Source organism: Fundulus heteroclitus, chromosome 23 (assembly GCF_011125445.2).
Source record: "Fundulus heteroclitus isolate FHET01 chromosome 23, MU-UCD_Fhet_4.1, whole genome shotgun sequence".
Taxonomy (NCBI): Eukaryota; Metazoa; Chordata; class Actinopteri; order Cyprinodontiformes; family Fundulidae; genus Fundulus; species Fundulus heteroclitus.
In genome coordinates, this window is record NC_046383.1 from 16,508,648 (window position 1) to 16,536,170 (window position 27,523).

Consider the following 27,523-nt stretch of genomic DNA (forward strand, 5'->3'; position numbering starts at 1 on the left):
TGAGCAGGCCCCGCCCACTCACACTGGACGGAGGCTGCCGATGGTTCTGGTAGAAATTAGAACTTTAAAGGTTCTGGTTCTGTCCAGATTAAACCCGACATCATCAGTCTGAGGTTTTCAGCAGTAAAAAGGAATCCATGATCTCTGAAGGTTCTGGTGGTTTTCTAGAACCTTACTTTGAAGGATCTACTTCCTGTTTCAGTCCACATGACCACAGGTTGAACATTTTTATGGTTCTTTAAACTGACTCAGAGGTTAAGATCCAGAAGAACTGATGCTTTGGTTCCTGGTGACGAGTCCAGTGGTCTCATCTGGCTGGTTCGGTTCTGACCGTTTAAACTCAGTCAGGTTCTGATTCATCGTTGCTGAAAAAGTTCTGCCTTCCCACCAGAACCATGTCCTGGACTTGCAGTTCTGTAGTGTGACCCATCAGTGGTACTGCTATTAATGGGATGTTTCTCTTGTTCTGATCCAGAAACATCTGGAGGAGCAGCAGGCCAAAGCCCAGAAGAAGAAGACGGCGGCGTGAAAACAGCAGAAGAAGAGTCTCATTTTTTTACTTGTGTAGTTTGATTAGATGTTTGTTGTGCTCTGACCAATCAGAACCGCTCCAGTCCAGGAAGTAGTCCCAGCTGGTACCTGCTTGGCAGGTTCAGAACATTTTATTGTTGGAGTTTTACACAATAAACTGATTCATCAGATTTGAACTTTATTTATTTCCAACTTTTGCACATTTACAGCAGCAGGTTCTTCTGAGTTGCGGTGAAATAAATTAAACTGGTTCTGGTCCACAGCGCCAAGTCACTTCACCCAGGGGTCTCTCTGCCCGTCTTTTCCTGAAAACACAGCCAGAGTTAGAACGGAGCGAGCAGAACCGCGGCCGGACCTCTGGCTGCTCGCCCACCTGGTACTTGCTGTAGTGGGCCGGCGTGCTGCAGTGCTGCAGCTTGGCTTCGTCCTCGTCGCTGAAGATCAGCTGACACAGGTGGCAGAAGTAGCCCACCACGGGACGCACGAACTCCACGCCTGCAACACACCACACCGGGGGACAGTGAACGCACCGCGGCTGGGCTGCTCTGATTGGCTGGCAGCTCTGACCTCAGCCACCATAGACGTTATAGACGTAGACGCGTCATTGGGCGGTTCTGCTGTGATGCGTCAGAGCGTCCGCCATGTTGAATGTGGCAAATCTGCAGTAACTCAGTCACTTAAACAGCATCATAGGGGCTTTAATCTCTGAATATACTTTGTATTCGTAATATTTTTTTTGTAATATTACAAGTTTATTTTCGTATCCCTTTAGCTTCATTCTCCTGAATTTATTCTCCTAAAGAATAAAAATAATTTAAATAATCTAACCTGGCCCTATTACTCCAGGAGTGAAATAATTCTGCAAACTGATTATTCTGGAAATGTTCCTTAATTCTCATAATGACGACTTTGATGTTTGTTTATTTTTTTACTTTATTGACCTAGGACTTTTTTTCCCTCATTAGTAATTTTACCTCTTTAATACTCCCCCAAAAACTCTGTTCCTAATTTTTTATATATATCAAATTAAAATCACAGCTATTTATTTGATTTATTATTTAATCTATATATGCACATCTATGTCTAAATACAATAGTCTGTACTGTATGCAAGCTAAAAACCTTAAAAACAATGGTATTCACAGCGTTTCCTAGTGTTACCACTCTGCAGCTTTAGTGTCCAGTTTAGCAACATGGAGCAGCCTTAGTTTATAGAAGGCAGAAACAGGAAGTGAAATCAGCCAGAATACATTTCCATGAGGAATCTTCTCTGATCCACGTTCACTACAACAGAACTCAAACTTTTTTCTGCCACATACAACATGGCGGTGACGTTGACGTGCGAACCTGCGCCCTATGACGCGTCTACGTATCTATCAGCCATTGTCCAGAAAAGGTTCCCTTACCGACGGGTTCTGCGGGTCTCTGTGGCTCAGTGGCGCCCTCTGCTGGTGCCGCCGGGCCCGCCTCCTGCAAACAGACAACAGGTCGGTACCGTGAGGGTCCAGAACCAGCACATTAACCATTGATGCGCTGGTTCTGGCAGGAAAACGGATCCTGTTCCTGTTGGTGCCGCTGACCCAAAACTACCCCTCCTCCCCAGAGGTTCTGGAGCTATGTGTTCATGTCAGGACCGACTAGGGCGGTCCGATCAGAACAAACAGGAACCTGGAAACACGTTTCCTGGAGATCAGAAGATCCGATGTTCCGCCTGTAGGAACCGGACCCAAACTGGACCCACCCAGAATAATAAGAACCCAGAACACAAGCTTTGCTGGTCCTACCTGTTCAGGTGGTTCTGGACTTTCTGGATTGTTCGCGTCTGCCTGTGGTTCTGGGTTCTTCTCTCTGTCAGCCTCTGGTTCTGATGTTGGGTCCGGCTGCTCTGCAGCTTCCTGGGTTCTGAGGGTTTTGGCCGGCACAGAGTGGACCTCAGAACCTTTCCTCTTTGGTGCATCTGGAGCGGTTCTGGAGGCGGGCTCCCTCCTGCGTCTGCTTTCATCATCAGAACCGTTCTCTGGTGTTTCCGGACCTTCGGCAGACGTCTCTGGGTTCAGTACCGCTTCCTGCTCCACGGTTCTGGATCCTGTTCTGCAGGAGGCCCGTTCCTCCAGAACCTTTCCAGATGTTTCTGTGGCTTCGTGGGACCGGGCCTCCAGCTCTGGACTCGGTGTGAGCGGTTCCGGCGCCGTTCCAGGCGTCTCCAGACCCGTTTCAGATGTCTCTCCAGTTGGTTGGCACAGCTCTTCCTCTGGGTCCCTTCTGGACCGGGTGTTCTGGTCCGGTTCTGAGGCGGCGGGTCCGCTCTCCTCTTCTGGAACCGGCCACCTGGGAACAGACGGAGGTTGAGTCCCGGCAGAGAGGAACCGGAGACGACAGAGGAGACCGATTCTGACCCGTTGGCGAGACCCGAGGAGTTCTGAGCCAAGGTGCCGATGATTCTGGTTCCGCTGACGTAGACGGGTTTGGACCGCAGCTCTTCAGCAGCTTTCAGAGCTTCAGAGGAAGTCGACATCTCGACAAAACCCTGAAAACACACAAACGCCTGAAAACTGAGCTCAGGTTCTGGTACCGCCCAGGTTCTGGTGCCGCCCAGGTTCTGGTGCCGCTCAGGTTCTGGTGCCGCTCAGGTTCTGGTGCCGCCCAGGTTCTCTTGGGTTCTCATCCAAACACGGTGAAACCTTGGATCCAGCACTATCAGAACCATCAGACTGTTTATCGGACTCTAGGGAGCCTGAACTGGTTCTGGAGGCGGGTCCAGAAGGAGCAGCAGCCAATCAAAACGCTCAGAGCCCATCAGAACCCAACCCAGTTCAGGAGAACTTTAAAATGAAAATGTCTGGTTCTGACTCTGGTTCTCCCAGCAGGTTCTGTGGGTCAACAGGCCGGTACCAACTGATGGTTCTCCAGTTGCTGGTGCTGATCCGATCAGTGGATTGGGACTGTGGAGCATTCAGAACCTTCACAGAAACCCAGAAGAACCCAGGAGACGTTTTACTGATGCGGTTCCGACCTGGAGCTCAGGTGCTGCACAAACAAAGCGGGTCTTTTACAGAACCAGCCAAGCGGTTCTAGCTGCAGGCCCGGTTAGGCTGGACTGGGTCAGACAGAGTTCTGACCTGTTGTCGGTTCTGGATCAGGAGGTAACGGACCACCGTCCCAAAGCGCCTCATCGGGGCGATGAAGTCCGAGTCGGCGAACTGCGGCGGCATGGCGCTGAAGAACAGAACCCGTCCGGACCCCTGAGGACACAAAGCCCGGTTAGCACAGCAGACAGAACCCAACGGTTCTGGACAACGGTTCTGAGGGAGACGATGGGACCGACCTCCGAGTCTCCGTCAGCAGGAGGACCTTCATCTGGGTCAGAACAAGAGGAGAGTCATGAACAGAACCAGGACCGGACCTGACGAGCAGAACCAGGACCGGACCTCTCGAACAGAACCAGGACCGGACCTCATGTCATCTGCTTACCTTCATCGTCACTCTGCAGCTCATCCAGAGTGATGCAGTTCTCCAGGTCCAGCGGGAATTCTGCTTCCTGTCCAGGAACACATCAAGCTTCCGTTAACCGGTTTATACGGAACCGGCCCAGAACCAGCCCGGAAGAACCGGGCCAGAACCGGGCCAGAACCGGCCCCCATGGAACCCAGTTCAAGTCTGAGCACTTAGTCAGAACAGACAGGACCTCAGAGACGTCCACCTGATGAGACCATGTACCAGACCCCCCCCCACTCAGACCGGACCCCCCCAGATCAGACCCCGCCCCCCCGGGGCTCACCTCCTCCAGCAGCTCCGGTTGCTCCTCCTTCTCCTCCAGCTTCTGCTCTTCTGTAAAGGATTATTTTAGTATTAGGAGGCGGACCTCTGGGTTCTGCTGGGGTTCTGCTGGGGTTCTGCTGGGGTTCTGACTCTGGGTTCTGACTCTACCTGCAGCAGGAGGTTCTGGTCGCTCCCTCTGCTCTCTGTCCTCCTCCAGGCTGTCCAGGTTGTCCTCGTCCTCAGCGATCACCTCCATCCCCTCGATGTCGCTCTCGTCTGCCGTGGACCTGCAGGAGGACCAGAACCTCAGTCACATGCTGCTGGCTGAGCGGCGCCGGCTTTGGGTTCTGGACCGGACTCACCGATCTTCATCGCCCATCTCCTCCTCCTCCTCGGCAGCTTGGGTCTTGATGGAAACACCTTCCTCCTTCTGAGGTTCCTCTGAGCAGGGGAGGAGAACCGGACCTTCAACATCAACCAGAACAAAGAGAACATGCCTGTCCAATCAGAACCTCTCGTTCAGGACGGAACAATAAAGGTTCTGTTCAGATCCAGTTAGCTCAGAACCGGCAACCATAAACGGAACCGGTTCTGTAATTGAAACGGATCGGCTGCTTTTGTCCGTCCGGTTCTGGTTCCTCACCCGAGTTCTCTGGTTCTTTGGGCTTTTTCTCAGACTGGCTCTGCTTGGGGGAACCGGTGCTGTCCCGTTCTTTGGATTTGGACCTCTTTTGCTGGCTGGATCTTGTTCTGGATTTCTCTCTGGACCTGGACCTGGTTCTGCTGCCTTTTCCCTTTCCGTCTCCAGAACCGCTTCTTTTCCGCCTGCCTTCCCTGGACCCGTCTCTGGACCCGGTTCTCTGGTCCCTGCTGGACTCCCTGGTCTCGCTCGGTTCTTCTTCGTACTTCTGGGCTGAGGGAACCCGCCTGTGGAGCGGACCGGGCCGGTGTGAGCGGCAGCGGGGTGCATCAGAACCGGCAGTGGGCGGTACTCACATGAGGGTGCGGTACTCTGAGGAGAAGGCCACCTGGATGGTGGCGCCGTTGATCCTCAGAGCGCTGCAGGAGTAAAAGTCCACCATCTTCTGAGCTTCTGCAGAAACCTTCATCTCCACAAACGCCTGCAAACAGCACAGGTCCACAAAAAGCTTCTTCAGAACCTCAGAACCCGTCTTTGAAACGGTTCGGACCTCCGGTTCCGTCCCGCCTCACCTGGGACGGCAGGAAGAGCGTGTAGAGCGGCTCTCCGAAGCGTTTGGCGATGCTGAGCAGGTCGGACCGGCCGTCCTCGCCGGTCGGCGCCGGAGTGAAGCTCACCACCTGAGAGCTCTGAGGAGACATGATGGTCACATGACCCGGTCACATGACGGTCACATGACCCGATCACACGACGGTCACATGACCCGATCACATGACCCGATCACATGACCCGATCACACGACCCGGTCACATGACCCGATCACACGATGGTCACATGACCCGATCACATGACCCGATCACATGACCCAATCACATGACGGTCACATGACCCGATCACATGACCCGATCACATGACCCGGTCACATGACCCGATCACATGACCCGATCACACAATGGTCACATGACCCGGTCACACGACCCGATCACACGATGGTCACATGACCCGGTCACATGACGGTCACATGACCCGATCACACGACAGTCACATGACCCAATCACATGACGGTCACATGACCCGATCACATGACCCGATCACACAATGGTCACATGACCCGATCACATGACCCGATCACATGACCCGATCACATGACGGTCACATGACCTGGTCACATGACCCGATCACATGACGGTCACATGACCCGATCACACGATGGTCACATGACCCGATCACACAACCCGATCACACGATGGTCACATGACCCGATCACATGACCCAATCACATGACGGTCACATGACCCGATCACATGACCCGATCACATGACCCGGTCACATGACCCGATCACACAATGGTCACATGACCCGGTCACACGACCCGATCACACGATGGTCACATGACCCGGTCACATGACGGTCACATGACCCGATCACACGACAGTCACATGACCCAATCACATGACGGTCACATGACCCGATCACATGACCCGATCACACAATGGTCACATGACCCGATCACATGACCCGATCACATGACCCGATCACATGACCCGATCACATGACGGTCACATGACCTGGTCACATGACCCGATCACATGACGGTCACATGACCCGATCACACGATGGTCACATGACCCGGTCACACGACCCGATCACACGATAGTCACATGACGGTCACATGACCCGATCACACGACAGTCACATGACCCAATCACATGACGGTCACATGACCCGATCACATGACCCGATCACACAATGGTCACATGACCCGATCACATGACCCGATCACATGACCCGATCACATGACGGTCACATGACCTGGTCACATGACCCGATCACATGACGGTCACATGACCCGATCACACGATGGTCACATGACCCGGTCACACGACCCGATCACACGATAGTCACATGACGGTCACATGACCCGATCACACGATGGTCACATGACCCGGTCACATGACCCGATCACACGATGGTCACATGACCCGATCACATGACTGTCACATGACCCGATCACACGATGGTCACATGACCCGATCACACGATGGTCACATGACCCGATCACATGACCCGATCGCATGACCCGGTCACACGACCCGGTCACATGACCCGATCACACGACCCGATCATACGGCACTACTTCCTGTTCTGATCTGATCTAGAGGCCCCGGAGTCGTCCTGGTCCCACCATGACGACTCAGCTCAGAACGCCCCCCCCCCCCCCCCCCCTCGTTGGTGTTGAGCTCATCAGAAACGTACGAACAGAACCGCTCAGCCTTTAGCAGAGACGTCTGCGTGCGCCTTGAAAGCCATCGGATCAGAACCAGAACCACATGTGGAAGGCCCGTTCCCACTGCAGGCACCCAGTTTTTTGGTGACAGGTTTTAGAACCAGTGAAGGTTCTGACACTTCCTCATGTGGTTCTGAACCGGATCCGTATCGGATCTTCTTCAATGTGTCTCTGGTAGGAACCACCGAGGCGGATTTGATCGAATCACTTCAGTCAATGTGTGTTACATCAATGGTACCGTTAGCAGTTAGCGTTAGCAGTTAGCGAAGGTGTGTGTTCAATCAGTCCAGGTGTGCTCAGGTGTGTTACCTGCAGGAAGCTGAAGGCGTTGGAGATGCTGAACTCCACCTTCTCCTTCCCGGCCGCCTTATCAGAACTGCTGTAGAACTTCACAAGATCCTTCGCCTGATCGCAGGAACCCATCTCCACAAACGCCTGCAGCCAGAACCCAGACCAGTGAACACTGTGACCCGGAGGAGGGGGAGGGAGGGGGGGGGGAGGAGGAGGGGTAGGAGGGGGGAAAGAAGAGGGGAGAGGAGGGGGGGGCTCACCAGAGATGGAAACATGAGGATCTTTCCTATTTTCCCAAACGGCTCGATGAGTTTCCTCAGACCCGCCTCCTCCACCGACTGGGGGGGGAACTTGGCACAGACCACCTTCCCTTTATCTGACGCCTGGAAGGAACACACACACAACGTCACACAGAGTCACACAGAGACACACACACAGTAACACACACACACAGTTACGCACACACACACACACACACACATAGAAACACACTGAGGCGCTGAGGCGGCAGGAAACCTGAACAGGAACTTGGGTTCTTTACCTTCTGCTGCTTCTTGGATGTTTGTGGATCTGCTGAACACAAACATGCTGTTAGATCTTCATCTGGACCAGAACCAGAACCAGGTCGGTTAGAAGCACTTACCTCGGTTCTGACTGGTTCTGGACGTTGCTGCGGCCTGCCTCGGTGCCTCTTTCCACTGGCTTGGTGGGTCATCGTCGCTGAAACAGCCAAAAGGTTCTAGTCAGACGAGCAGGTTCTACTGCAGGTTCTACTGTGACCCGTTCACTGTAACGCATCTTTCCAGGCGGAACCGCTGACATAAGACTGGGTCAGACGTCATGTGACCACGGCGTGACACACTGGGCCATCGCTGTCAGAACACAGAACCGGTTCTGTTTACAGTCCAATGGGCCGGCAGAATAGAACCATGTGGTTAAAGGTAATTTAAGAGAAATTCTGGTAAACATGAAAAGTGTTTAAATGCTAAAACAAGGATGTAACATTACATTTATATAATATTAGATTTATTCTGTATTTAATATATTTATGTTTCTGGACAGTTTAGCATTAAACAGATTTATTGAAGCGTTTAAAGCCGGGCGTACACTGTACGAGTTTTTCAGTCGTGGTACTTATATACATCTCAAACTGTGCGAGGGAACCGCGGGGTTTAAAAGTTCACCGCTCACGATCTGTGCGGCGCGACGCTCGGACGAGACCGGACTGCGTGCCCCCTCTGGGACCGCTCGCTGTGGTGGCAAGCGACGGTAGGTGACAGGGACCCAGAGCAGGGGTTCGAGCCCAGCTCTGGCGAAGCCCGCAGGAGGCACCGGGCGTCAGGGGAACGGAGGGGAGAGAGGAGGGGAGAGACGCACCGGCGGCCGCGCGGCACGGCAGGTCGCCCGGCCCGCCCCCCCAACAAGCGGAGGAGTGCCGAAACAGGCGGCAAGCGCGTTGCGCGGACCGGACGGCTCGCCCTCCCCAACACCGGCCGGAGGTTGCTTCAGGGACGCCCGCTTCCCTCCCTCCGCTGGCGGGGACGGAGAGGAGGGGAGGGCGCCCCCTCGTAGCTCTGCTTGAACAGCAGGATGCGCTCACGAAAACCTCACGACAGCCGACTGAATTTCAAACATGTTTGATTTTCACCGATCGTCCGATTCCTGATCTGGAGGTAGTCGTGAGAAGCCAGTCCCCCCTCCTCCCCCCTCTACGATCAAGCTGAAATTCGGCCGATTCAAAAAATGCTCGCACGACTGAAGAATCGGCCCGAAAAGGGGAAAAACTCGTACAGTGTACGCCCGGCTTAACGGATCCTAGGCGATACTTTAATAATAATATAGATAATAAAACGTGTATTAGAAGAACACTTTCCCTTTTCCATTTTAGCCATGTTACAAACATTACAGTCATTAATCCTCCCAACCAATCACAACGCAGACCCAGGAACCAAGCTCCGCCCCCTTTACAGTTCAGAGAGCAAATGTTTTTTTTTTCTTTTTATAAAGTTTATATAGTTTTAGTAAAAGTTGGTAGAATAAAGGGTTGAGTTTGAATTCAGTGTCTGTGTCTAAAAACAAAGTTTGTTCCTCTACGGTCAGCTGACCAGAACCTTTGGATCGTTCCTCCAGCCTGCAGGCCCGGGGCGGTTCTGTCCTCAGCGACCGGACCGGACCGAGCCTTTATGACCGATCTGCTCATTCTGCATCAGAACCGCACGGTTCTGTTGACGAGACCCGATTCAGCGGCTGATGGGGGACGTCCTGTCCATCGATCCAGATCAGTGGACCGGCCCGGTTCCCTCTGACCCGTTCCAGCACCAGAACTCTGGAGCCCCCCAGTGGACAACGGCAGCTGTGGGTCCGATGGTTCTGTCGTCCAGCCCGGTGGAACCGGGTCAGAGCGTTCCTCTGGTCTGGGCAGGTTAGCTGAAGCTGGATCCGTTCTGACTCTACGGTTCTGAAATGTGGATCAGGCCGGAAAGAACCAGGTTCTGGTCCCGAGCTGCGGAACGGACCTTGCTGTGGCCGGGTTCTGGAGAGGAGGTCATGGTCCAGAAGGTTTATGAAGCCCGGTGAGACCAGAACCTCTCAGTGGGTCATGTGACCACCTTGCTCAGAGAACCGGGTCACGGCGCCAGCTGGAAACGTTTGGACCCCCGCGGTTTCAGAACCGGACCGGAAGTTCTGCTTTTAGACGGTGAACGTTACTAACCTGCCAACTCTTTCCAGGCGACAGTCCCAGCTGGGAAACCTGCAGAGGAGGAGGAGCACAGGTGAGTGAGCACAGGTGAGCGCTGTCAGGTGAGCGCCGTCAGGTGAGCGCTGTCAGGTGAGTGAGCACAGGTGAGTGAGCGCAGGTGAGTGAGCGCAGGTGAGTGAGCACAGGTGAGCGCAGGTGAGTGCTGTCAGGTGAGCGCCGTCAGGTGAGTGAGCACAGGTGAGTGAGCGCAGGTGAGTGAGCGCAGGTGAGCGCCGTCAGGTGAGTGAGCACAGGTGAGCGCCGTCAGGTGAGTGAGCACAGGTGAGCGCCGTCAGGTGAGTGAGCACAGGTGAGTGAGCGCTGTCAGGTGAGCGAGTGTAGGTGAGTGAGCGAAGGTGAGCGCTGTCAGGTGAGTGAGCACAGGTGAGCGCCGTCAGGTGAGTGAGCACAGGTGAGTGAGCGCTGTCAGGTGAGCGAGTGTAGGTGAGTGAGCGAAGGTGAGCGCTGTCAGGTGAGCGAGCGCAGGTGAGCGCCGTCAGGTGAGTGAGCACAGGTGAGTGAGCGCAGGTGAGCGCTGTCAGGTGAGCGCCGTCAGGTGAGTGAGCACAGGTGAGTGAGCGCAGGTGAGCGCTGTCAGGTGAGCGCCGTCAGGTGAGTGAGCACAGGTGAGTGAGCGCAGGTGAGCGCTGTCAGGTGAGCGCCGTCAGGTGAGTGAGCACAGGTGAGTGAGCGCAGGTGAGCGCTGTCAGGTGAGCGCCGTCAGGTGAGTGAGCACAGGTGAGTGAGCGCTGTCAGGTGAGCGAGTGTAGGTGAGTGAGCGAAGGTGAGCGCCATCAGGTGAGCGAGCGCAGGTGAGCGCTGTCAGGTGAGCGCCGTCAGGTGAGTGAGCACAGGTGAGCGAGTGCAGGTGAGCGCCGTCAGGTGAGTGAGCACAGGTGAGCGAGTGCAGGTGAGCGCCGTCAGGTGAGTGAGCACAGGTGAGCGAGCGCAGGTGAGCGCCATCAGGTGAGCGAGCGCAGGTGAGCGAGTGCAGGTGAGCGCCATCAGGTGAGCGAGCGCAGGTGAGCGAGTGCAGGTGAGCGCCGTCAGGTGAGTGAGCACAGGTGAGTGAGCGCAGGTGAGCGCTGTCAGGTGAGCGCCGTCAGGTGAGTGAGCACAGGTGAGTGAGCGCAGGTGAGTGCTGTCAGGTGAGCGAACGCTGTCAGGTGAGTGAGCGCAGGTGAGTGCTGTCAGGTGAGCGAACGCTGTCAGGTGAGTGAGCGCAGGTGAGTTAGCGCTGTCAGGTGAGCGAGTGTAGGTGAGTGCTGTCAGGTGAGCGCCGTCAGGTGAGTGAGCGCAGTCAGGTGAGCGCAGTCAGGTGAGCGAGTGTAGGTGAGTGAGCACAGGTGAGTGAGCACAGGTGAGCGCTGTCAGGTGAGCGAGTGCAGGTGAGTGCAGTCAAGTGAGCGCAGGTGAGCGCTGTAAGGTGAGCGCCGTCAGGTGAGTGAGCACAGGTGAGTGAGCACAGGTGAGTGAGCGCTGTCAGGTGAGCGAGTGTAGGTGAGCGAGTGCAGGTGAGTGCAGTCAAGTGAGCGCCATCAGGTGAGCGAGCGCAGGTGAGCGAGTGCAGGTGAGTGCAGTCAGGTGAGCGCCATCAGGTGAGCGAGCGCAGGTGAGCGAGTGCAGTCAGGTGAGTGCAGTCAGGTGAGCGCAGTCAGGTGAGCGCAGTCAGGTGAGTGAGCGCAGGTGAGTGAGCGCAGGTGAACGCTGTCAGGTGAGCGAGTGCAGGTGAGTGCAGTCAAGTGAGCGCAGGTGAGCGCTGTCAGGTGAGCGCCGTCAGGTGAGTGAGCACAGGTGAGTGAGCGCTGTCAGGTGAGCGAGTGTAGGTGAGCGCTGTCAGGTGAGTGAGCGCAGGTGAGTGAGCACAGGTGAGTGAGCGCTGTCAGGTGAGCGCATCAGGTGAGCGAGTGCAGGTGAGTGCAGTCAGGTGAGCTCAGGTGAGCGCCGTCAGGTGAGTGAGCGCAGGTGAGCGCTGTCAGGTGAGCGAGTGCAGGTGAGTGCAGTCAGGTGAGTACAGGTGAGCGAGCGCAGGTGAGCGAGTGCAGGTGAGTGCAGTCAGGTGAGCGCAGGTGAGCGCTGTCAGGTGAGCGCCGTCAGGTGAGTGAGGGCAGGTGAGCGCTGTCAGGTGAGCGAGCGCAGGTGAGCGAGTGCAGGTGAGTGCAGTCAGGTGAGCGCAGGTGAGCGCCGTCAGGTGAGCGCCCGCAGGTGAGTGAGCACAGGTGAGTGAGTACAGGTGAGTGAGCGCTGTCAGGTGAGCGAGTGTAGGTGAGTGAGCGCAGGTGAGCGCTGTCAGGTGAGCGAGCGCAGGTGAGCGCTGTCAGGTGAGCGAGCGCAGGTGAGCGAGTGCAGGTGAGCGCCGTCAGGTGAGTGAGCACAGGTGAGTGAGTACAGGTGAGTGAGCACAGGTGAGTGAGCGCTGTCAGGTGAGCGAGTGTAGGTGAGTGAGCGCAGGTGAGCGAGCGCAGGTGAGTGAGTGCAGGTGAGCACTGTCAGGTGAGCAAGCGCAGGTGAGCACTGTCAGGTGAGCGAGTGCAGGTGAGTGCCGTCAGGTGAGCGAGCGCAGGTGAGTGCCGTCAGGTGAGTGAGCACAGGTGAGTGAGCACAGGTGAGCGCTGTCAGGTGAGCGCAGGTGAGCGCTGTCAGGTGAGCGAGCGCAGGTGAGTGAGTGCAGGTGAGCGCTGTCAGGTGAGTGAGTGCAGGTGAGCGAGCGCAGGTGAGCGCCGTCAGGTGAGCTGAGGGCGCTGACAGGTGGACTCACCTCTGCAGCAGGTTGAGCTGGCCGTCTGCATGGACGGTGGCGTTGACGTGCTGGGTCCACGTCTGAAACACAAACAGGAAGTGAGTGTGGCGTTGCCGCCGGGCCCCGCTCGCCCCCACGCCTCACGCCGCTGCCCCGCCCACTCACCTGCAGACCCCCGCAGGAAGCCAGGTGGACCTACCTTCTCTGACAGGACCGTGATGTCACACAGAGAGCACGAGTACGGGAAGACGGCCGGCAGCGTCCCGTGGAAGTCCAGGGCTTGTTTCTTAGAAGGCAGGGCGCCGGGGGCCCGGCTGCCGGGGGCCGACTTGGACTCGTGGCGCCGCTCGCCAAGAGGAGGAGGCGCTTTGCGGTCGGCGGATCCGGAGAAGCGAGGAGGGCGTGTTCTGTCCAGCGGCCCCGCCGCGCCGAAAGAAGAAGCTTCCCTACCGTAAGCGGGGGCCCGGGGCCGCAGGTCTCGGTCCACGGCGCGCCTGGAGGGGAAAGGCGGCGGCGACCTGGCAGCGGGCCGCCGACCCGGCCAGCGGTCCCGCTGAGACTCAGGAGGCGCGGGGGGGGAGGGGACGCGCAGCGGGTACCGGACCGGCGGCCTGCGGTCCTCCCAGTCTCTGGAGGCGGGGCCGGCGGGGGGCCAGCGGGCGGAGCTAAGGGGCTTGAAGGAGGGGGGCGGAGCTTGGAGGGCCCCCGGCCGCTGGGGGAAGTGGCGAGGAGGAGAGCGAGGAGCGAAGGCCTCCTTCTTCCCTTTGATCTGGTTGAGGATGTGAGGAAGAGACTCCACGGTGAGGACGTCCTCAGGAAGCTTGGCCAGCAGAGACAGGTCCTCAGGCTCCAGGCCGCAGCTGCTCAGCAGGCTCAGCACCGAGTCCTGGGGGCCGGGGGCCGCCCCCCCGCTCCTGGACGAGGAGGAGGAGGAGAAAGACTCCGCAGGCTGCCGGTAAAAGTCCGGCTCTGCTCCAGCGCCGTGGCGCCGCGGGTCGGGCCGCAGGTCCGAGTCCGATGGCGGCGGGCGGAACGGGTAGTCACGGGACATGATGGACGCCTGTGGAGGAAGGTTCCTGCAACAGAAACGTCAGGAAGAGAAGATCAAGGTGGAGCTGAGAGACAACAACGCAGCAGCTGGTTCCACGAGGAACCTCTGAGGAGGAACCAGAGCTCTGAGGAGGAACCAGAACTCTGAGGAGGAACCAGAACTCTGAGGAGGAGGAACCAGATCTCTGATCAGAGGAACGTCTACTGATCTTTTAAACCAGAGAACTACGACGGCGCTGCAGACAGTGAAACCAAAACACTTCCTGTTTACACGCAGCCCCTGAAAGGCTCTGCACAGCACAACATCCTGGACCTTTAGCTGAACAGAACTCTGATCCATCAGAACCACCAGCTGACAGAACCTCGCGGAGCAGGGATTGTTCTGGAGAACCTGGGTCCGGCTCTACAATCCAGAGTTACCTTCGCTGAGCAGAGAAGAAGCCTGATGTTCTCCTCAGAGGAGGCGCCGGCCTGCCTGGGCTCAGAAGGTTCTGGGACGGCCCGGCAGGAGTCGGACCGATCCGTTCTCCAGGTGTTTGGTGGGAAATGAGCCTCTTACATGTTTGAGATCAGTGCCAGAAGTCTGAACGGTCCAGATGTGGGGGAACCCTGAAGAACCGAGCCAGAACCATGTGGGTCGGGCTGGACTCTGCCGTCTGGTCATACCTACAGGAAGTGCTCCCCCTGGTGGAAGCTGCTGGAAGGAGAGCAGGAGGCCTGAAGCTAAAAGCATGAAGACTGCTGGGATCAGAAATTACCCTCCAGGAGCTCCTCTCCATCATCCCGTCTCCCATCATGCCTCACCTGACAACATCACAGATGCATTATGGGATGTGAGGCAGCTCCTTCAGTATTAGATCAGAGCTCCACGCCGCCTCTGCTTCTCTCTTTGTTTCAGGAAGTTTTCTCCTCCTGCTGCTTCCACATGAAACAGAAACTTTTCCACAGCGACACGCTCAGCTGCTGTTTCCTGGGCCGGCCGTCCCACAGCGACTCTTACCTCCAGTAGCTCTGCTCCTCCAGGACGTCCCGCGCCACGGCTGCTGGGACGGAGCCTGGAGGTCTTCATGCATCCAGAACCTCAGAGGGGCTTTTATTGTGGAAGGAGGAACTGGACCGCTGCCAGGCGGGACAAGCAGTGGAGGAACGACTGGTTCTGGAACGTGTGGCAGTCTGGATGGGGCTCGGTAAACCTCCCTGACTTAAATGATGCCTGTTCCTACAACAGTTCTATACAGCTACTAGCTTAAGAACCGCAGCGTGGTTCTGGAGCCGACCCGGTTGTCTTGTAAAAAGCTTTGAAGCCGATCATCTGCAGCTGATCCAGCATCCTTCATCAGAGATGAACTACTGGAGATAAATCCTGACGCATTCCAACAGGCCAACCTTCTCTGGACCCGCCGCCTGCCCTCCTGTTTACAGCCACAGGGCCGCCATCTTGGATTTAGCTGCACCTCAAATTCAGATCAAGTTTTAAAAATAGTTTCTTTAATTTATTTTGGTGAAACAAACAGGATTAAATCAATTACTGAGATTTGGTAAAATAATATTGGAGATGTTGTTTTTAAGCCATATTGCCCAGCTCTAAGATATTCATTATTATGTTAATGCATAATGATTTGTTTTTAATATGTTTTTTACAACATATTATTTTGATTTAAAGGCATAAAAGTCAACATACCTCTAATCAAACATTTATGCGCACATTTTATTCAAAAAACTATAATAATACTTTTAATAATAAATCTTTACACATAAGATGATGCATTTTATTATACTGCAATAAGTCTGTATGAAGTATTTGGCAATACCTCCCATATAGTTTATTTATACTTAGATTTTAGTAAATAAGAATATTTGAAAGGTTTATGTTGAATAAACAGGAAGCTCCAGGTCTTCAGGAGGAAAGCGACCCAAACCAAGTTCTTTAGCGGAACCTGGAGGAACCCACAGAGGAACTCTGGTTCTGTCTCTGCAGTTCCCCCTCAGATGAACGGTCAGCTTTAACGGAACGCAGGTCGAACCGAACAGAACCTCCCAGACCCAGAAGGATAAGAAGATCTGAGCTGAAGCGGAGAACAGGAACCATTTTGGCTTCAGGCTGTCTGACAGTAAAGGAAGAGCAGAAGAAACCATGGAAGCTCCAGAATAATGAAGGTTTTCCTTTTAACGAGCTTTTTATGTCCAGTGTCAGAGGATAAAAACACAGAACCGAGTCCGTTTCGAACCAGACGCCCCGTGGATCTGCAGAACCGGAGCTTTAGCCGGTATCGCCAACTGTTAGCCAGTTAGCTTCTAGCTTTAGCCAGTTAGCTTCTAGCTTTAGCCAGTTAGCCTTCGGAGCTAACGGCGGACCGGAGGAACCGGCACACTTACCTCAGATAAACTAGACGGAACACCGAACTGCCTCCAGGCGCAAACTCTCACTTTTAGGTAAAAACACCGAAATGACGTAGACAGCCGAAGAAAAGACAAACTGAGACGTTAAAATAGCGAAGTGTCCTTCTTCTTCTACTGATCTTTAATGGCGGATTGAACCGTCTGGGTGGAGCATTACCGCCACCTGCCGGCAGATGGTCAGGACAACCAGACATGTTCAGTAACAATCAGCAGGCTGTTTAAAGTTTTACGGTTGTTATAGTGAAACTTTTACTATTATTAATTCCGTAACAGCAGAATAAAGAAAGCAACAAACAGACGCGTCCAAAGCAAAAGATCTGGATTATTTCAAAATAATCAGAATCTGCTTTATAGGCCGACATCCTGTGCATAAAAGAGGAATTTGACTTTGGTTTTTGAAGTGCTCACGGTGTCAAAATATCAACTATACATATATAAACTTGGATAAGTGCAGTTAGATAAACGCATATATATTAATTTAGTTTCCCAGGCTTGAGGCGGGCTCCTCTGGCTGTTCAGGCTCCATCGGAGGTAAAAGTCTGAACAGGTTGTGTTCAGGATGTGTGGGGATCTGCCCTTCTCCTGATCTTTGATCTGTACAGGTCCTGGATAGAGGGAAGGTCAGCCCTGATGATCATAGACATTATATACGTAGACGCCTCCTGCTGGAGTGCATCCTGCGTAGCCGCCATCTTGGATGGGTCTCTTCTGCTCTAGGCTGACACAGGAGCCGATGGGAGTAAACACAGAGGGAGCAGCTTTGACTGTATTTCCTAAAGTTTATGGTCACAATAACAGGGATAACTACTGGAAGTAGATCACGAGGTGCAGATCACCATTTTTGGCTGAGATTGGTTGTGAGGATGAGATTTTACTTGGTGAGAACAATATAGAAACCCAACAGATGGACCATAATTTTATGTTTATTCATTTGTTATTGTTATACTTCAAAAGCTAAGGCTGAATTAAGACAGATTAAGTACCCTGGAGTTACACATGAAGGAAGCTGTGCAAAACTGTTGTTTATCAAGGGTCTTAAGCTCCAGCCCTACATGCAAGCCGAGTGTAAAAACCTGAATGATCTGGAAATTTTAACAAAGGCTTTTCCAGGCCTTTTAGAAAACTGTGCACATCACACAAAAATATGAAGAAATTATTGTTGGTGTGTAGAAAAAGCTCAGGATTGTACAGTGAAATAACTTTAAATGAGCAAACCAACTCGTTTCTTTATTAAAATATGAAATGTATTCATTTCTACATTTTTAATATGTAATACCACATTTGTCTTTGTCTAAGAGCATAAAACAGTATTTCAGCATGAAAGCATATATTTCTTTACATTTTTAATAATATGCCATACCACGTCTGCCTGTTAAATAGCATAAAACAAAGTATTTCAGCATTAAAATGTGTTTTTTCATGTGTAAGAGCATCCTGTATCATAACCACATCTCTGCCGTTTGCAACAAACCAAACTGTGTGAAAATCAGGTAAAAATTCAGGGAGTTTTATTTTAGTTGTGTAAAGTAAATACACTGAGGTCTATGCTGATGATCCTCTCTGGAGACCTGATGGGTCCATGCAGTTTTGGAGCGGTTCTGTTCTGTTGATGATCCAAACCACCCAGTGATGGAGCAACACAGACTGATGATGATAGAGGAGAAGATGACATTTCTTAGACTGTGGGAGGAAACCAGAGTACCCAGAGAGAACCCATGCATGCACAGGGATGCAGAAAGATCCAGGGAAAGTGCATTAGCCACTGCGTCACTGTGCAGCCCTCAGTCTGATCTAAATTAGCTCTAAAGAAACGCCAAGAATAAGAAGCTAAAAAGTAAATGCCAGAGGAGATATTGCACAGTTGTAGAAACAATGCAGAAGCAGCAAAAACAATTCAGTTTTGTTTTTATTTTCTTCTGCTAGTATTTCAAACCGTGAGCAGATGTTCTTGTGTTGTGGTACCAACCAGCAGGTGGCGCTGTATGACCATCTTCTGTCCATCCAGCTGGAAGTGTGTCCAGAGCAGCAGGTGGTAGAACCTGAAATACCGCCACGGCCTAATGATCCACAAACATAACGCAGTTTGAGTCAGAAAAAGAGCACAAATGGAAATAAATTACATAAAAGCATAAATTCTAAGACATGTGGAGCATTAGAGAGGCATAGCACACAATGACACAAAGTCTTATTTTAGACTGTGGTTGATTATGATAATTATACCCGATGATGTATGAAGATTTAATTGGATTAAAAAATACACAATTTAAAATCTGGAGGAAGTAAAACTAAATTTTGTTCTAACCTCTTAAGCCCTGAGACTTTTGGTCCAAATGGCCTTTAGACACCTGAAAAAAGGCTGAAAATATGAACTCCTTTTCAAAAATATAAGTTTGATCAATTAACCTCAATTACAGATCCGTCAGGAGAAAGAAAAATACATATTTCAAAAGGAACAAACCATTTTTGGGTGTCAAAAAGCAAATTGTCTTGTCTTAAGAGGTTATAGCTATTATTTTCTAAAATTTGTTATTTCTAAAATCCTATTCGGCATGAAAAATGTGGGGTTTTGGAGAATAAGCCAAAAATATCTTTAATATGGATATCTATAATATCCATAATATTGTTGACTTAATAATGAAAATTAGTCACCAAAAATGTAAATTCAATTGAAAATATTATTATAGAAATTATTACTTAAACTATCATTACAGAATAAAATATGTTAAGAAACCCTTCAAAATAAACAGATAGCAAAACCCCAAATTATTTGAAATTTAATCAGATTAAAAGCAAAAAACTAACGTATGGAGGTAAAGTCTCAAATAAAACTACAAATTAATTAAAGAGAGTTCAAAAATAAAATAAAACACACAGTGTACAACCAGCTAGTTTAATATTGTGTCTTCCAGTTTCTTCTAATTTAGTTTAATCATTTATATATGAATGTTTTTTATCTCGATGCTGTTTTTATCATTTTCTCCATCACAAAAACAACCTCAAATGAAGTCCAATTTTCAGCCTAAAATCATTTCCAACATTCAGCTCAAAACCTGCATGAAATGCAGAAAATACAGAAAATGACAAAATCATTAATTTAAATTTAAATTTAATATATTTTAATGACATTTTCATCTTATTTCTGCCTGTTGGGCATAAATCCCATCGTCAGTAGCTGACATCGCTGAGGCAGTACAGCTGCTGCTTCAGCAGGGGGCGCTACAGGCCACTAAAACACGTCAAACTGTCGGACATCTGAACTGCTAACAGATTCTTTTAATATTTATTCACAAACGGATTGTTTTGTATTTGTAAGTTTTTCATAAGTGGTTAAAATAAATCATCCTCAGACAGCAGCAATTAATAATTTAAACTGCAGTAAAATCTGAGTTTTTAAAAGCAAAAGTCTGACGGCAAAAAACAACAACAACATATTTTCTGTGGAAAATTCTAATTTCTACAGTATAAAAAACACAAGATAGACAAATGTGAATTAATCAATAAACACTCGCTTATTGTATTAGTGCTAATAACACCATTAATACTAAATGTATCTTTAAATGTATTTTATTTTACGGCAGAATCAAACATTAATTAAATACAACAAAGTTTAACAGGAAATTTAATGTGTACTTCGTCACAGTATTTTTTAATTTGTGAATTTCAAAAGGATACTCCTATATTAATTAGGATATAAATTTTTTCTACAGGTTATTATTGACAGATTTGTGATTAACCTGCTGGTGCGTGTGTTCACACTCTGTAACACTGCCGGCGTTTTTACACTTTTCATTTCTAACAGCACATCTGATCACTTCTAGCTGAAAATATGTGCTGATTATTGACATTAATTCTAGATTTTGACAGAGTTCCTGCTCAGCGAACATCTGCAGCCGTGTTTTCATACGGCTGCTTATTGTTCCTGTTTAGTCCAGGAAACGACAGAATGATGAATTCAGCTGAAGGAAAACTGCATCTTCTCTGTGGAAGTGACTGAAACCCGACTGGTTCTGGGCTTTCTTTAACAGACGAACACATTCGCTTCGACTCTTAATGGGTATGATTATGCCCTGTGCTACTGTACTGAGGCATTTTACGCCACATTTAATGGTGTTATAATAATAGGATAATCACTGAATTTCTAGAAAATAAAAGTGTTGTATTGCTGCTGCCATGAGTCAATCTGCTCTGTTCTCTCTGGATGTTTTCTGGTGATTTAATGAAAACTTTAACTCTGAATTACAGGAAGAGTTGAATTATTTCCCTGCTGTGATTTATCTCATATTGTTAACATGATTCCTCTCATTTATTTTACTACACATAAGTTGTTTAGCAACAAAGCTTAGTATTTCTAATTGGCTAAAATGAGTTACTACATTTCAAAAATGTCTTTTATTCTTTTACAGTCAGATAACAACTGTAGTAACAATATCATCATCATTAACATCCTTTTCTCTTCACATTTTAGCCGTCTCTGTTATTAGTTTTAATAAACTGAAGTTATATGGGACCAGTGCAATTTCCTAAATCTTATTTTACCTTTACTGCCTTCTCACTGTTTAAACATGACATGTAGCTGCAGTGAATATTTCTTGATGCTTTCAGCTCTGTGTTCAGGCTGTTTAGTTACGTTCTTCTCTTTAATTTATTTCAGTACACTGAAGTTTACCAACATCGCTGATTTTATTTAGAAATCACATGAAAAGGTTTCATATATTTAGAATTGTATTAATTAGGGCTATTTAATTATTATTCAACAAGTTTAAAATCACCATTGTGATTAGCTGCACAACGCTAACGTCTCATTACCTGCAGTATGTTTGACCTTTTCCTCTTATTTATTTTGCTGCAGTTGATGTAACAACAATACCAGATATTTAAATCACAAGCTGAGTGCCTATTTAACCATCTATGGGGAATTTTTCATGCTACTGTAACATTTCTTTGCTCCAAGCTTCATGCATAATGAAGCTAATATTTTATTAGCCTCCCACCTTCTAAACTTTTTCTCTATACATTTATTTTTGTACAATTAAAATAAGCTGCCAAGAATTGTACATATATATTACACACATTATTTAAATGGATTTGTAAATGAAAACAATCCCAGTTTTCATTCTGTTATCAGAAAAGAAATGTTACACATTTAACAGGGAAATATCAGCTCTGTGAGCTCAGAGATTATGGATCCTGGAGCTTTTCTCACAGTTCTTGTCTTTTACACAGCGTGGTTGATAATGGCTAAAAATGTAGAAATAAATATATGAGTTTGTTGCAATATTAGTGTTGTATTTTATTTTAAATTTTGTTGCATTCATCCATCCATCATGGAGTCGGAATGGTCAGCCTGGACGCGTGGGTTCAGGAGTTAATGACACAGGGACGTTTCTCTGAATCAGGAGACTTCCCTCAGCTGTGCGGTCTCTGGACTGAGGCGTACGGCTGCTGATGTGTCTGCTGCCGCTGCCGCTGCTGCTGCTGCTGCCGCTGCTGCTGCCGCTGCCGCTACCGCTGCTGCTGCCACTGCAGGTTACAGCCTGCAGGCAGAGCATCAGCAGCAGGGCTGGAAGGTCCATGCAGTCAGCTGGTAAAGCAGGAGGTGTGCAAACTTTAAGCTGTTCTCACAGGAGGAGTTTGGTGCGAGGTTGTGCAGATGTGCATTCAGGGTAGATCACAGCCGATGCAAAGAAAAGTAAAGTGTTAAGAATAATAAGTATTGTCTACCGGCCCAGCCTTTATTAATCTTCACTCCTGGTACTCTCTGGGTAACGAAGCACGCTGTGGGTCTCCCTGTGCAGTTCAACCGAACTTTTAATTGCTCTGTAATTAAGCTTGTTTCATAAGAATCTGGTTTTCTGTGGGAGGTTATTTTGGTCCCTCATTTTATCAGTTTTCATTATTATCCACTGGGGATGAATGAGGAGCGTTGAGGAAGAGAGAGCAACCTGGTGCGGGGCACAGTCGCTCTGGTTCTGAGGCGTAAATGTGACGGCGGACCTGAGACGCCTGAATGCTTTTCAGAAAGTCGTCCATCAGTGATTAAAGGAAGTTTCAATCAGCTGATGGTGTCCAACAGTTAATCCTGAGGGGATAATTAGGATCCTGCAGCTGAGTTAATGTGCTGCACATCTAACAGCTTTGGCAGCAGTTATTAACAGCCTCTCCTTGGATGGGCTCAGGTGTGCCGCTGCCGCTGGTACCTGGGAGTTCTCCTGCTGCTTCTGAAGGGATAATCCCCTAAAATTCTGTCAGAGCTGGCCGTCCTCTGACTTTATTCTTTCAGGGCGACGAGAATGAAGCGCTCCTGCAGCCTCTCCCGACTGTCTGTCACACTCACAGTCAAAGATGATAAATGGATGCCGCTGCATTATGGATGGAGGTTTTGTTCGTCCCGGCACTTACTGGGCCCTTCCCAAGCCCGACGACTCCTCCCGCCGGCCTTCTGCCCCATTTCCCTCCTCTGGATCGACATGTGTAGCGGCATTAATCTTTAAATCAGGTGTTTTGTCTGAGCAGCAGTTTGTTTAGTCATTAAAATGGAAGAACAGCTCACATCACTGCAGCTTCAGCTCCAACACAATCCAGTTAAGTGGAATTACAGTAAAAAATTCATCAGGAAACCTCTTTCACATCCGCGTTACAACCGCAGCAGAAGTGGTTCCTAAACTTGAACACGAAGACCCAGCCGAACATCATCTGCACAAGAAGATCGGATGAGAGTAAATAAATGGACCATAAGCTGAGCTGCTGTCATCTCCTGCCGTGATTTACCACATGTGAAGCCGCTCTAATTCATATTTAACACGTGGAAGCAGTGAGCAGCCGTTCAGGCGCGTACAACAGTTGGCATTAATGTGAAGCCTTCAGCCGCACAGAATGCCTGGTTTGGTTCCTCAGGATGAGCTGGAGCTGCTGGAGGTCAGAGACAGCAGAGCACCAGGACGTCCCACTGATCATCAACCATCAACACGTCCCAGGACTCAGCGTGGACAACAACAGGAGACCTTCCCCCGTCCACGTTTCTCACCCAGGAGAAAGTTCTGAACCACAGGTATCCCACAATCCTTTGCATGACATAACGTATAATAACAGCCTCCTCACAGAAATCCACTCAAACCTCCGTAGAGCAGAGAGCGTCTCTCTGTAGTTCATGTCCAGAAGGCTGTAGGATCTGACTCCATCCTCCATGTCTCTGACTCCATCCTCCATCTTTCTGACTCCATCCTCCATGTTTCTGACTCCATCCTCCATGTCTCTGACTCCATCCTCTATGTCTCTGACTCCATCCTCCATATCTCTGACTCCATCCTCCATGTTTCTGACTCCATCCTCCATGTTTCTGACTCCATCCTCCGTGTCTCTGACTCCATCCTCCACGTTTCTGACTCCGTCCTCCACGTTTCTGACTCCATCCTCCATGTCTCTGACTCCGTCCTCCATGTTTCTGACTCCATCCTCCATGTTTCTGACTCCATCCTCCATGTTTCTGACTCCATCCTCCATGTTTCTGACTCCATCCTCCATGTTTCTGACTCCATCCTCCATGTTTCTGACTCCATCCTCCACGTCTCTGACTCCATCCTCCATGTCTCTGACTCCATCCTCCATGTCTCTGACTCCATCCTCCATGTCTCTGACTCCATCCTCCATGTCTCTGACTCCATCCTCCATCTTTCTGACTCCATCCTCCATCTTTCTGACTCCATCCTCCATCTTTCTGACTCCATCCTCCATCTTTCTGACTCCATCCTCCATGTTTCTGACTCCATCCTCCGTGTTTCTGACTCCACCCTCCATGTTTCTGACTCCATCCTCCATGTCTATGACTCCATCCTCCATGTTTCTGACTCCATCCTCCATGTTTCTGACTCCATCCTCCATGTTTCTGACTCCATCCTCCATGTTTCTGACTCCATCCTCCACGTCTCTGACTCCATCCTCCATGTCTCTGACTCCATCCTCCATGTCTCTGACTCCATCCTCCATGTCTCTGACACCATCCTCCATGTTTCTGACTCCATCCTCCATGTTTCTGACTCCATCCTCCATGATTCTGACTCCATCCTCCATGTCTCTGACACCATCCTCCATGTCTATGACTCCATCCTCCATGTCTCTGACTCCATCCTCTATGTCTCTGACTCCATCCTCCATGTTTCTGACTCCATCCTCCATGTCTCTGACTCCATCCTCCACGTTTCTGACTCCGTCCTCCACGTTTCTGACTCCATCCTCCATGTCTCTGACTCCGTCCTCCATGTCTCTGACTCCATCCTCCACGTTTCTGACTCCATCCTCCATGTCTCTGACTCCATCCTCCATGTCTCTGACTCCATGTTTCTGACTCCATCCTCCATGTTTCTGACTCCATGTTTCTGACTCCATCCTCCACGTTTCTGACTCCATCCTCCATGTTTCTGACTCCATCCTCCATGTTTCTGACTCCATCCTCCATGTTTCTGACTCCATGTTTCTGACTCCATCCTCCACGTTTCTGACTCCATCCTCCATGTTTCTGACTCCATCCTCCATGTTTCTGACTCCATCCTCCATGTTTCTGACTCCATCCTCCATGTTTCTGACTCCATCCTCCATGTTTCTGACTCCATCCTCCACGTCTCTGACTCCATCCTCCATGTCTCTGACTCCATCCTCCATGTCTCTGACTCCATCCTCCATGTCTCTGACTCCATCCTCCATCTTTCTGACTCCATCCTCCATCTTTCTGACTCCATCCTCCATGTTTCTGACTCCATCCTCCGTGTTTCTGACTCCACCCTCCATGTTTCTGACTCCATCCTCCATGTCTATGACTCCATCCTCCATGTTTCTGACTCCATCCTCCATGTTTCTGACTCCATCCTCCATGTTTCTGACTCCATCCTCCATGTTTCTGACTCCATCCTCCACGTCTCTGACTCCATCCTCCATGTCTCTGACTCCATCCTCCATGTCTCTGACACCATCCTGTATGTCTCTGACTCCATCCTCCATGTTTCTGACTCCATCCTCCATGTTTCTGACTCCATCCTCCATGATTCTGACTCCATCCTCCATGTCTCTGACACCATCCTCCATGTCTATGACTCCATCCTCCATGTCTCTGACTCCATCCTCTATGTCTCTGACTCCATCCTCCATGTTTCTGACTCCATCCTCCATGTCTCTGACTCCATCCTCCACGTTTCTGACTCCGTCCTCCACGTTTCTGACTCCATCCTCCATGTCTCTGACTCCGTCCTCCATGTCTCTGACTCCATCCTCCACGTTTCTGACTCCATCCTCCATGTCTCTGACTCCATCCTCCATGTCTCTGACTCCATGTTTCTGACTCCATCCTCCATGTTTCTGACTCCATGTTTCTGACTCCATCCTCCATGTCTATGACTCCATCCTCCATGTTTCTGACTCCATCCTCCATGTCTATGACTCCATCCTCCACGTTCCTGACTCCATCCTCCATGTCTCTGACTCCATCCTCCATGTTTCTGACTCCATCCTCTATGTCTCTGACTCCATCCTCCATGTTTCTGACTCCATCCTCCATGTCTCTGACTCCATCCTCCACGTTTCTGACTCCGTCCTCCACGTTTCTGACTCCATCCTCCATGATTCTGACTCCATCCTCCACGTTTCTGACTCCATCCTCCATGTCTCTGACTCCATCCTCCATGTCTCTGACTCCATCCTCCATGATTCTGACTCCATCCTCCATGTCTCTGACTCCATCCTCCATGTCTCTGACTCCATCCTCCACGTTTCTGACTCCATCCTCCATGTCTCTGACTCCATCCTCCATGATTCTGACTCCGTCCTCCATGTTTCTGACTCCGTCCTCCATGATTCTGACTCCATCCTCCATGTCTCTGACTCCATCCTCCATGTCTCTGACTCCGTCCTCCATGTCTCTGACTCTGTCCTCCATGTCTCTGACTCCGTCCTCCATGTTTCTGACTCCATCCTCCATGTCTCTGACTCCATCCTCCATGATTCTGACTCCATCCTCCATGTTTCTGACTCCGTCCTCCATGTCTCTGACTCTGTCCTCCATGTCTCTGACTCCGTCCTCCATGTTTCTGACTCCATCCTCCATGTCTCTGACTCCATCCTCCGTGTTTCTTACTCCATGTCTCTGACTCCATCCTCCATGTCTCTGACTCCATCCTCCATGTCTCTGACTCTGTCTTCTATGTTTCTGACTCCATCCTCCATGTTTCTGACTCCATGTCTCTGACTCCGTCCTCCATGTCTCTGACTCTGTCCTCTATGTTTCTGACTCCATCCTCCATGTCTCTGACTCCATCCTCCATGTTTCTTACTCCATGTCTCTGACTCCATCCTCCATGTCTCTGACTCCATCCTCCATGTCTCTGACTCTGTCCTCTATGTTTCTGACTCCATCCTCCATGTTTCTGACTCCATCCTCCGTGTTTCTGACTCCATCCTCCATGTCTCTGACTCCATCCTCCATGTTTCTTACTCCATGTCTCTGACTCCATCCTCCGTGTCTCTGACTCCATCCTCCGTGTCTCTGACTCCATCCTCCACGTCTCTGACTCCATCCTCCGTGTCTCTGACTCCATCCTCCATGTTTCTGACTCCATCCTCCATCTTTCTGACTCCATCCTCCATGTCTCTGACTCCGTCCTCCGTGTCTCTGACTCCATCCTCCATGTTTCTGACTCCATCCTCCATCTTTCTGACTCCATCCTCCGTGTTTCTGACTCCATCCTCCATGTCTCTGACTCCATCCTCCATGTTTCTTACTCCATGTCTCTGACTCCATCCTCCGTGTCTCTGACTCCATCCTCCGTGTCTCTGACTCCATCCTCCACGTCTCTGACTCCATCCTCCGTGTCTCTGACTCCATCCTCCATGTTTCTGACTCCATCCTCCATCTTTCTGACTCCATCCTCCATGTCTCTGACTCCGTCCTCCGTGTCTCTGACTCCATCCTCCATGTTTCTGACTCCATCCTCCATCTTTCTGACTCCATCCTCCGTGTTTCTGACTCCATCCTCCATGTCTCTGACTCCATCCTCCATCTTTCTGACTCCATCCTCCATCTTTCTGACTCCATCCTCCATGT

General features: G+C 50.4%; 2 protein-coding genes across 4 annotated transcripts in view; one reads left to right on the plus strand and one right to left on the minus strand.

The window, feature by feature from the left end:
* matr3l1.2 (matrin 3-like 1.2) overlaps positions 1–701 on the plus strand; it is a 15,003-nt gene extending 14,302 nt beyond the window's left edge. The window contains exon 22 of the mRNA XM_021312710.2: positions 476–701. Within this exon, the coding sequence (XP_021168385.2) occupies positions 476–529 (54 nt within the window). The 3' untranslated portion in view covers positions 530–701. The remainder of the gene's footprint in view (positions 1–475) is intronic.
* matr3l1.1 (matrin 3-like 1.1) lies at positions 697–16,576 on the minus strand. Of its 3 annotated transcripts, none has more exons than XM_036127226.1 (22): positions 16,414–16,576; positions 13,187–14,063; positions 13,006–13,067; positions 10,221–10,259; positions 8,151–8,227; positions 8,049–8,077; positions 7,768–7,890; positions 7,526–7,651; positions 5,502–5,618; positions 5,286–5,410; positions 4,933–5,216; positions 4,652–4,754; positions 4,458–4,576; positions 4,309–4,358; positions 4,002–4,068; positions 3,856–3,887; positions 3,650–3,772; positions 2,927–3,057; positions 2,315–2,858; positions 1,937–2,000; positions 905–1,026; positions 697–836 (listed from the first exon to the last, which is right to left on the minus strand). In XM_036127226.1, exons 2-22 carry the CDS (start codon positions 14,036–14,038, stop codon positions 807–809), a joined length of 3,219 nt encoding a protein of 1,072 aa, XP_035983119.1. In that variant the 5' UTR covers positions 14,039–14,063; positions 16,414–16,576; the 3' UTR covers positions 697–806. The 3 variants fall into 3 exon arrangements, with proteins under 3 accessions (XP_035983119.1, XP_035983120.1, XP_035983118.1); XM_036127227.1 differs by having other exon boundaries at positions 4,652–4,730; positions 8,049–8,080; XM_036127225.1 differs by having other exon boundaries at positions 8,049–8,080.
* Positions 16,577–27,523: the final 10,947 nt, after the last annotated feature.

Bases quoted from the DNA above. Each gene is read 5' to 3' on its own strand.
- matr3l1.1 (XM_036127225.1), bottom strand. From the start codon at position 14,038: ATGTCCCGTGACTACCCGTTCCGCCCGCCGCCATCGGACTCGGACCTG. The intron at 10,260-13,005 runs GTGAGTCCACCT...CCTCCTCTGCAG, and splicing joins CAGCTCAACCTGCTGCAGAG to GTTTCCCAGCTGGGACTGTC. The intron at 1,027-1,936 runs GTAAGGGAACCT...GGTGTGTTGCAG, and splicing joins GAGACCCGCAGAACCCGTCG to GCGTGGAGTTCGTGCGTCCC.